Genomic DNA, 11,512 nt, shown 5'->3' with positions numbered 1-11,512 from the left:
TTATTTATGAATAATAATGCAAAAGTATACTAGATAAATATTAGCAAACAATCCAACATTGCATAAAAAATAATATACCATGAAATTTATTTTGGAACATAAAATTGATTCAATATTAGTAAATCTGTTAATATAATACACCATGCTAATAGATGTAAGGAAAAAAGAACCCTATGATTATATTCAAAGATACTGACAAAATTCAGTACCTATTCCTGATGAAAATATTCAAGAAAATTAAAATTAATAGACATTTTCTTAAAAATGTTTAAAATACACACACACAGGCGCGCGCACACACACACACACACACACACACTATAATCCTGAAGCCAGTATCTACTAGTGTAACACTAGATGCATGTCCACTAAGATCATAAACAACGTAAAAATGTCCACTATATCTATTACTATGTCTATTACCACTACCTATTAGAGGCATTAGCTAATTAAATTAGACAAAATAAATCAATTAGAAGCATAAGAATTGTTAACAAAGAAGTATATCTCCATTTACTGTTAATATGACTATATACCTAGAAATCCTAGAGAATCAATGATAAAAGGAATTCAAATGATAGAAGAATTTAGAAAATAGTAGGATAAAAAAATATACTCAAATGAACATATACTCAAATAATAACTATGTGGGAGATATCATAGAAGTGAGCCACTAATTAAAAAAAAAACAAGATTAAATAGAAATAAATTTAACAAGAACTTTACAAAATCTATGTGCGGAAAACTTTAGACCTCTTGAAAAGCTGAATAAAGAAATCTTTTAAAACTCCTCAAAATCTCAAAGACTAGATCCAATGTAAAGATATTACCTATCTTTGGACAGATTGACTCAACATTATAAAGATGTCAGTCCTAAGTTCAATTTCAATCCAAACCCGATAATAATCAACAGGCACTTTAAATTTCATATAGGCAAACATTCAAAAATAGCCAGGAAAATACTGAAAAACTATGAGGAGGAAGTTGCCCTACCAGACATTAAAATATCCTATAAAACTTTTTAATTAAGAGCATGGTACTGGGTCATTAATTGACGAAAAGAAAAGTAAATAGGATAGAAAGTCCGGAAATAAACCTAATTACATTTGGATATTGAGTATATGATGGTGGCATTTCATCTGACTGGGACACATAAACATCTTTACAAATGGGGAAAAAGATAAAATTAAATCCAGACTTCACACTATGCAAAATTAAATTCTAAATGCACCAGAAATTTAAAGGCAAATTTCAAATACTAGAAGAAAAAGTGTTAATTCCTCTTTTATCTCCATGTAAAGACAAACTTTCCAACTATAACAATTCAGAAACAAGAATGAAAAGAATGATAAAAAAATAAATCAATAAAAAAATTAAAATTCTGCATGAAAAAAATAATGTAGTAAAAGTCAAAAGATAGTTGATTTATTTTCAATATACATATCAAATAAAAGATTAGGAACCCTAATCCATTCAAAAAATTCCTTAAAAAAGAGAGAGAAAAGACCAAACCCCAAAAGAAATATAAGGAAAAGACATAACCAGATACTTTACAATGATATAAAATAAATTATCCTGAAACATGAAAAGATATATACTGCTACTCACAATTAGAGAAATGTACATTAAAATCAAATGGAGATACAATATCTCATCTACCAGACTGGCAAAATAAAAACCTCTAACAATGGATTCTGTTGGCAAGGCTATGGAGTAATAGGCTAGGGATTATGTAACTTGGTAGATCCTTCTACAGGAATTTGGAATCTAATAAACCTATATATGCTCTTATCTTTGGAAATCCCATGTCTAGGAATGTACTCCGAAGAAACATCACCAAAAAAATGAAAATACATATTCACCAAGAAATTTATTTTTTGCATTTTGCTGGTAATGACTAACTGTTTGACATGATCTAATTGTTAGCTGGGTTATCTGGCTCTTACACACAAATTACTGAAAGGAAAGGGTAGCCAGATACACCTATTCAGAAAATTAACATTAACACAATACTATACCTAACCTATACAGCTTATTCAAATTTCATCAATTGTGCCATTTATGTCCTTTTTCTTGTCTAATCGAAAATAAAGTGGTGCATTTAATTGTCAAATCCCTTTACTCTTCTTTAATTAGAAACAGCTTCACGGTCTTTGTTTTTCACAACCTTGATACTGTTTTAAAAGCACCAGCCAATTATTTTGTAGAATGTTTCCCAGTTCAGGTTTGTCTGATGTTTCCCTATGATTAAATACATAATATACATTTTCGGTAAGACTACTTCAGGAGTAATATTGTGCTTTCTCAGTGTGTCACATGAGAAGACACATGATGTTGATTCGTCTTATTATTGATATCGCTAATTTTGATCAATAAAGTTCTGGGCTTTCAGAAAAGGCATAGTCATGGCAATAACAGCCTTAGCATAATACAGAAATTATTCCAAAATGTGTTAATGAACAACTCTTTTCCAATTAAATTTTTCAAAATGTGAACTGTCCTCAGATGACTCGCTGGAAGGGTCAAGTAGGATGTGTTGGTATGTTGTTACCACAGAGACACTCCCATATTTGAATTTTTTCACCTCAGGAACTACCAGTGCAAATTTCTGAGCAAGTATGAATATACCCAAAGAGTCTATGAAAATCAGAGGCTCCAAATGAGAGCAACACCTTTATAAGAAGGTTTTAAAGCATACTTCAGGTAGACTTCAGCTGGAGTCACATCCCAAGGTGACATAATCACATACCAGTTGCTCTTCTACTCTAGAGTCACAAGAGTGGTCCTATGGCTCCACCAGGCATTGCCCTAGTGGGGACTCTACAGTGACCCCCAATGCAGAGGTTCTCATGCCTGGGTTGCATTCCTAAGGCTCCAGACGATTCCATCCTTCAAAATCTAGGTAGGTTTCTACTCCCCCACTGCTGTACCAAAATCCTGCCAGAGCCAAACCTGGAGAGGCGGTGCAATACAAAGAGTGGAATCCACAATGTGAAGTGGCTCTGGGGAACAGCAAGGCTCCTTTGACTATGCCCCATGACTTCCCACACATATTACAAGTAGAACAAATATTTAATACCTGAAAATAAAACTGTTAGTACCTGTAAGTGCCTAAATAGCAATAGGATCTCACTGACGTTTCATATTAGAGTGAGTTCAAAGAACAGTGGTTGAGAAATGATTAAGCTATTCCTTGATTATATGCTGAGTCCAGCCCATTCAATGAATTGGTTACACACTTGTTAAACAACAGTCAAGAAATCCTCTTCTCATAAATTGTTTTGAGGGACAAGTGTCCCAAAGGACATTCAAGTGAAATATATTTTAAAGTGCTTTTACCTGAAGAAAGTCTAAGATATAGCCCTAGATATATACTGAAAATTAAAATCCATCAAAAGAGAAAGCATTGGTAATTTACCTTTACTTAATCTTTCTAGGGAAGAATTATGACATTTTTAGAAATGGTTTTTTAAGTCATGAAATATTTTTAAACTATAAAAAATAAAGTAATCCTAAAGTGGGAAAAGCTGTTACATTTTCTTCCACTTACACCAACTACATCAGGATATTATCAAAGAAAAAAATATTTTAACGCAGCATCTATTATTTACAAATTGACGTGTTTTTTTCATTTAATAAACCTACGTAGACAGGGGGACTCTCTTACCTTTTAAAAGGCACAGCATTTTTCAGAACAGTCTCTACCTCATCAATATTTGCTCTGGCAAGATCTGCCACAGTGAGAAAACCAGAAGCATAGAGGGACCTGGCTCGCTGTGCATTAAGTAAGGACACCCGGACCAGGTCACACAGCTCTCTCTGGATGCCAAATGTAAGACGCTTCTGAAATTGGGAAAGCAGTAGTTCCATGTTGTGCCAGCCCAGACGGTTGGAAAATACTGTAATCATTCCTAGAATATGGATAGAGTATTTACTGAATTAAAAATTCTTTATAGATCAATTCTCTATTTCTTTAGATATGCTTTTTTTTTTCATTCATTTTTCCTGAAGAATTGTTAAGTTTAACAAGCCCAAGGTATAAGTTAACAGGAAAGTAAGGGGCCAGCTAATTGATCAACAAATGTGCTAAACACATTAAATGTCACCTCCTTTATTCTTAATCATGCACTTAGCATTAAAAAAAAAAACTGAGGCAGAGCATATAAACACAAAATAAAAGCCCTCGCCCTAGTTCACTCCTCTCACTCTCCCCTACTTTTCTTTTTTTTAAGGAAGAGAGAACTCTTAAAAACAGGTAAAGGACTCTTTCCACCTAGAGGAAAACAAGATAGATGATTTAAATATTTAAGTGCTGAGAAGACTACAAAAAGTGAAGCTCCCATTGATATTTTCTTCAAAGAAAGGGTACCCAGTTCAATAGCTAGACATTCTTGAAATAAGGAGGGCAGAGCAGCCAGGTGCCAAGTCATAAAGAAAATCACTTCATGGGCCCTCACCAGACACTGAATCTGCTGGCACCTTGATCACAGACTCCCCAGCCTCTAGAACTGTAAGAAATAAATGTCCATTGTTTACAAGTAAAAAAAAAAAAAAAAAATCACTTCCTTGTGAGAACATTAACCCTAGAAGCAATCTGAGCTCTATGGTGCCACTGAGTTGAAGGGGTGGGTAGTCCCTCCCTTCTTATCACTCTCCCCCATCTTCAGTACTCTTTGGTTCCCTCAGTACTGTCTCATATATGCACACACCTTCACAATATACACACTCTCCAGCAGCCCAGGGTTTCCTTCCTAAGGGCTTGTAAGGATTTCTTGGTAAAATCAGACCCATAACTTTCCTGTTTGCATAGCTTCGAGAATATGGGTTTAACTTTATTAAGAGAGACTACTGTTTCCTTAGAAAAGAATTAATAATTTAGAACAGACAGAAATCCCTCCCCATTTGCCATACTCCTTCTCAATAGCAAGTGTTAATCAGTAACTAGAATAGAAAAGGAAGACCACTGAGAATTTTGTGTCTGTTTCTTCTTACAACACGCAAGAAGAAAAAAATAAAAAATAAAAATAATAAATAAAGCTAAAAAATAAAAAATAAAAATAATAAATAAAAATAAATAGATAGATAGATAGATAGATAGATAGATAGATAGATAGATAGATAGATAGATAGGGGAAAAAAACCAGAAAACAAAGGACTGGTCAGCAAGTTGCTAAGGAATAGAAGGGACACTAAGGTCAAGACACTCAGCTAGCTGTCAAATCTGTGGCAGGGCAACTGAGCTCAGAGGACCTATAGTTTCAGGTGTTTTGATGATGATAGGGAACATGCAAACTTATGGCTCAACATGATCCCCTCACTTTTAGAGAAGCCCGCAATAAAATGGAATTTGAAATACAAAAGTAATCTTGACTTGACCTCAAACCACAGAGTCTTAAGTAAATGTGGAAACTCTTGTTTAACTGACCTGCATAAACAGCAGCTGACTGTTGTAAAGACTGAATCTGTCCACGATTGCATCCATATTTCTGATTAATTTCCTTTAAGGGAACTTCACTGATTAAATCTAATAACACAAGACTGGTAAAAAACCTGGAAAGTAAATCACAAAAAGTATAGTAAAAAATCACTTAGGTCCACTATGAAAGTACAATGTATGCTGTGAAACAAGTGGGAACCAAAAAGGCAAGAGAGTATTTACATACTCTGAGAAAATTCCTAATAAGATATTGGATTAGTGGACAAAGATTGAGTTCAATGTTTGTAAAGTTCTGATATATATTAGACTATAGCAAAGAACTAATATCTATATAACAAAAAGATACCTTCTATATTTTAATACTGCTAACTATAAGAAATAAGACTTAGTTCAAGAAATGTGATGGCACAAAAATATAAAAAAACACTTGATACATGGTTATATGATCATCTAATCATAGTTCAACAAAATGACAGAATGTGATTATAAAAACCAGTTTTGATTTGAAAGGCAATAGTGCCACAAATAACTCAAGTATACAAATCCTTACAAAATTCCACTTGACTATAATACACTAGAGACTAATGCTTTAAGAAAAATAATTTCAAAATAACATATATCAAAAAAGCTAAAAGCCTATGTAATTTCCCCATCTGAATCTTTTAGTTGTCTCTTCCCCACTGGTAATGAATCTCTTCCAAGAATGACAGAAACACCCTTCCTTTCCTGAAAGCATCCTGATTAACATCTTCTTTAAGGGAAGGAAATAATTAAATGTTCTATTTTAAAAGGTGTTCACATATAATGGCTTCTAAATTATAACTAGCTAGGAAAAACCTAATATACCAGTAAATATGGTAAATTGGAAAATTTTATTATATTCAGCCAAAACTCTGATTTTAATGATAATGAAATTGACCACAAAACACTAGACATCTACTCTATATCCAACAATGCGTTAAATACTGAGTAGTCTGGGCTCCTTGATATTTACCTTTTATGGATGGCCATTTGTCGGTGCTGTCTCTCAGTTCTGGCTACTACTTTTCCTTTTATACAGCGAGCCAAGAACCCTTCTTCAACTCCCACTAGCTCTGCCACTCGTTTCATAGAAGTTGGTAACTTCTCCCATAAACAGAAAAATTTATACCAATCAATAGTAGTCCAATCCTCAAACATAGGTGTAACCTAAAGGGAAGAAGCATCATTCATTAGCTAAAACTGTTGCATTACAAAAGGAGCAAATAAATGTAAACATCACATTAAAAATGAAGGCCTCACTATTTGGAAATATTTCTAATTTTACTAACTACTGTTATTCCAATAAATATAATAAAAATAAAATAAAATAAAATAAATGTGATAATACATCATTTATATGGAAACTTCATTTATTCACAAACAATTCACAGCCAAGAGAAATGGAAGCGATCACTCAGCATATAAACTGGATTCTACAGAATCCAAGAACTTTAATCACAGATATTTTTAATCTCAATATTTTGATGTTAATTACCTTAAGTATTTTATATAATTTCTAAGAAAGAATCAGGAATATAGAAAGAAGAGAAGAATCAATATTCACATTTGCTACAATATATTATCTAAAATGTCCTGAATTCAACAAGAACAAAACTATAAGACATGCAAAGAAATAAACATATGTCACAAACACAGAGAACAAGCAAGCAGAAGAAACATCTTTGAGAGTTTCCAGATGTTGAAAATATCAGAGATTTCAAAGCAGACATTATAATTATGGTAAAAGAACAAAAGAAAAACACATGCTTAATGAAATAAAGGGAGGTCTAATGAAAATGTCTAATCAAGTAGAGAATGTGAGTAAAGAGAAAAAAAAATGATTTAAAAAAAAGCCAAATGGAAATTCTGGAGTTGAAAAATACAATAATTGAACAATTCACTATAGAGCACGACAGTAGATACAAGCTGGCAGAAGAAGAATCAGCAAACATGAAGATAAATTGATAGAAATTATGCAATCTAAGAGAGGAGAAAAAGGGAGGAAAAAATGAACAGAGCCTCAGAGAAATGTGAGAAGCATTACATGCACCAACATATGCATAATGAGAGTACCAGAAAAAAAAATAGAAACCAAAAATAAATTTGAAAAAATTATGGCTAAAAACTTCCCAAATTTGATGAAAAGGGTTAATCTACATATCCAAGAGACAAAGTGAACTCCAAGTGAAGTACATTCAAAAAGATCCACATTCAGATACATCATAGTCAAAATGTAAGAAACCAAAAAAGAGAAAATCTTGAAAGCAGTAAAATATCCTCATCACATACAAGGGAAACCCAATAAGATTAAAAGCTGACTTCTTATCAAAAACAGTGGAGGCCAGAATGCAGTGAAATGACATATTCAAACTGCTGAAAGAAAAAAAAACCTGTCAACCAAGAATCTTATATAAAGGAAAACTATCTTTCTAAAATAAAGGAATAATAAAGATATTTCCAGCTAAACAAAAGCTGAGAAAATTTGTTGCCAGCAGATTTGTCTTACACAAAATACTAAAGAAAGCTCTTTAGGTTAAAACGGAGTGACCCAAAACAGTACTTAACTCCACACACAAAGAAAAGAGTGCCAATAAAGGTAATTCTGTGAGTATACATACAGTATTATTATACATTTCTTCTCCTTTCTTCTCTTGACTGATTTAAAAAGCAATTGTATGAAAACTGTATATAACATACAAAAATATAAGCTCAAAAAAGGCAAGTGGGAGTAAAGATATATTGGAAATGAGAGGAGATAGTAACTAAAATCCATAGGAACAAATAAAGAAAAGCATAAATCTTAAATAAGAATGTAAATGTAACAAACTCTGTAAATATACATTTGCTTTCTTTCTCTCAGTTGCTTTAATACATTAAACTATTATATAAAATAATAATTTTAACAGCTGACTTGAATTTATAACACATACAGATGTAACACATATAACAGTAATAGCACACACATAAAAAGGAATAGGAATAGATATATATAAGAATAATGTTTCTATATCTCACTGGAATTAAGTTAGTGTAAATTAAGTTAGAAATAATTCAAAATCCATCAGTAAAAGAAGTAAAAGGGGGAAAAGACATGAGATATATAAAAAATAAAAAGACAAAATATGAAAGATGCAAATCCAACTATATCAATAATAACATTAAATGTAAATGGGTTAAAAATCTAATGAAAGACAGAAATTGACAAATTGGATAAAAAAACAAAATCCAATTCTTTGCTGTCTGTAGAAGATACATCATAGATTCAAAAATACAAATAGCTCAAAAGTAAAAGGAAGGGAGAATATCATGCAAACCACAACCATAACAAAGCTAGAGTGGCTATACTAATATCAGATAAAGTAGACTTAAAAAAAATGTTAACAGAGATAAGAGGAACATTTCATAATGCTAAAAGGATCAATCCATCAAGTAGTATAACAATTGTAAATATATCCAGGACCCTGAAATACATGAACAAAACTTGACAGAAATAAAGAGAGAAACAGACTAAACAAAAAAAAACAAAACAAAAATTGTTGAAGACTTAAGTATCTCCTTTTTCTTTTTTAAAAATCTTTTCAAGTGTACAATTCAATAATACATCACGTATATACTATATTGCATTCACCACCCAAAGTCAAATATCCTTCTGTCACCATATATTTGAACCCCTTTACCATGATCTACCTCCTCTCCTTTCCCTCTGGTAACCACTAAACTATTGTCCGTGTCCAGGAGTTTTTGCTTGTCTCATTCATTCATTTGTTGCTTTCAGTTTTACATCCTGCAAATGAGTGAAACCAAATGGTTCTCGACTCTTTCAATCTGACTTATTTCACTTAGGATGATTATTTCAAGATCCATCCATGTTGTTGCAAACGGCAGTATTTGATCTTTTCTCACGGCTGAGTAATATTCCATTGTATATATGTGTCACATCTTCTTTAGTCAACCATCTACTGAAAGGCATTTTGATTGTTTCCATGTCTTGGCCACCGTGAATAACGCTGCTATGAACATTGGGGTGCATACATCTTTAAGGGTAAATGTTTTCAAATATTTGGGGTAAATACCCAGAAGATAGAGTGCTGGGTCATATGGTAGATCAAGTTTTTTGAGGAACCTCCATACTGTTTTCCATAATGGCTATACCAATTTGCAGTTCCACCAATAGTGTATAAGTCTTCCTTTTTCCCCACATCTCTCACTGGTTATTATTTGCCTTGTTGATGATAGCCATTCTTACAGGTGTGAGGTAGTATTTCACTGTGTTCTTGATTTGCATTTCGATAATAGGTTGTAAAATTATCTTTTCATGTCTGTTGGCCATTTGTATGTTTTCTTGGGAGAAGTGTCTGTTCAGGTCCTCTGCCCATTTTTTCATTGAATTGCTTTTTGTTGTTGTTGAGTTGTATGAGTTCTTTATATGTTTTGGATATTAGCCCCTAATATCAAAGGCATTGTGGGAAGATAGCAAATATCTTCTCCCATTCAGTTGGTTGCCTCTTTGTCTTGTTGATTTCTTTTTCTGTCAGCAGCTTTGTAGTTTGATATAATCCTATTCATTTATTTTTGTTTTTACTTCCTTTGATATGACTTTTATCCTTTATTTTGTTTATGTGGTGTATCACATTGATTGGTTTGCATATGCTGAACCATTCTTGTGCCCCTAGAATGAACCCCACTTGATTGTGATGTCTAATCATTTTAATGTATTGTATTCTATTTGCTAGTATAGTTTTTTTTTTTTTTTTTTTTTTTAGAATTTTTGCATCTGTATTCATCAGAGATATTGGTCTGTAGCTTTCTTTTTTTGTTATCTTTTTGTTATCCTTACCAGGTCTTGGTGTCAGGGTAATGGCCTCAAAATGAGTTAGGAAGTTTTTTCTTTTCTTCAATTTTTTGAAAGAGTTTGAGAAGGATAGGTATTAAATCATCTTTGAATGTTTGGTAGATTTCACTAGTGAAGCTGTCTGGTCCTAGACTTTTACTTTGGGGAGATTTTTGATGGTCGTTTCAATTCCCTTACTGTTGATCAGCATATTTAGATTTTCCAGTTCTTCATGATTCAGTCTAGAAAGATTGTATATTTCTAAGAGCTTATGTATTTCTCTAGGTTATTGAATTTGGTAGTATATAGTCTTTTATAGTATTCTTGTATGAATCTTTGTATTTCTATGGTACTCCCACTTTCAACAATAGATGGAAGAATTAAGTGGTCAACAGGAAATAAAAGACTAAAACAACATCTAAATTAAGTAGACCTAATACACATCTGTAGAACTCCATCCTACAATAGCAGAATGCACATTCTTTTTGAGCTCACATTGAACATTCTCCAGAATAGACCATATGTTAGGCAATAAAACAAGCCTCAATACAGGTGAAAAGGTTGAAATCCTACAAAGTATGTTTTCCAACAATGGAATAAAATTAGAAATAACAAAAAATTGTGTAGATTCACAATGCACAAATTAAATAGAGACTACTAAATAACAATGGGTCAGAGAAGAAACCATGATAGAAATTACAAAGTACCTTGAAATGAAAATTAAAACATAATATACCAAACTTATAGAATGCAGTGAAAGTAGTGCTTTGAGGAAAATTCATACCTATAAATGCCAATATTTAAAAATGATCTCAAATCAATATCCTAATGTCCTATCTTAAGATACTGCAAAGTGAAGTGCAAAGTAAACCCAAAGGAAGAAGGAGGAAAATAATAAAGATCAGAAGTTAATGAAATAAAGTAAAAATATAAAATCAGCAAACAAAATAGGTTCTATTAAAAGGTAAACTGAGGCATGTTAAAATTTTTCAAGAGTTCATTTGAGCATACACTAATTTGAATTGTGCAATTGCCAAACAAAAGGTGGTTAAGAGTCCTCTACTGACAGGAGCTAGAGGCGAAGTTTTTATAGAGAAGATGTTGAAGCAAAGCAAAGAAATTATTTGAATGGTTATAGCTTAAGTAGTTGCCTCACTTGAGAAAGCCTAGTTGGCTGCTTGTGATTGATTGTTCTTAAGTTTCACTTTCTCAGACTCAAGTGC

At 32.4% G+C, this 11,512-nt stretch overlaps 1 protein-coding gene across 10 annotated transcripts in view; it reads right to left on the bottom strand.

Annotated features, from left to right (window-relative positions):
• POLQ (DNA polymerase theta) overlaps window positions 1–11,512 on the bottom strand; it is a 91,267-nt gene that overhangs the window by 47,497 nt on the left and 32,258 nt on the right. For all 10 annotated transcript variants that reach the window (XM_016158842.2, XM_016158843.2, XM_016158844.2 and 7 more), the window contains 3 exons: window positions 6,432–6,625; window positions 5,426–5,550; window positions 3,668–3,911 (listed from right to left, as the gene is read on the bottom strand). In XM_016158842.2, the coding sequence (XP_016014328.2) occupies window positions 3,668–3,911; window positions 5,426–5,550; window positions 6,432–6,625 (563 nt within the window). The remainder of the gene's footprint in view (window positions 1–3,667; window positions 3,912–5,425; window positions 5,551–6,431; window positions 6,626–11,512) is intronic.

The sequence above is a fragment of the Rousettus aegyptiacus genome, unplaced genomic scaffold (genome assembly GCF_014176215.1).
Source record: "Rousettus aegyptiacus isolate mRouAeg1 unplaced genomic scaffold, mRouAeg1.p scaffold_m13_p_4, whole genome shotgun sequence".
NCBI lineage: Eukaryota > Metazoa > Chordata > Mammalia > Chiroptera > Pteropodidae > Rousettus > Rousettus aegyptiacus.
Note: the sequence above shows the minus strand (reverse complement) of the source record. Positions and strands in the feature narration are given on the sequence as shown.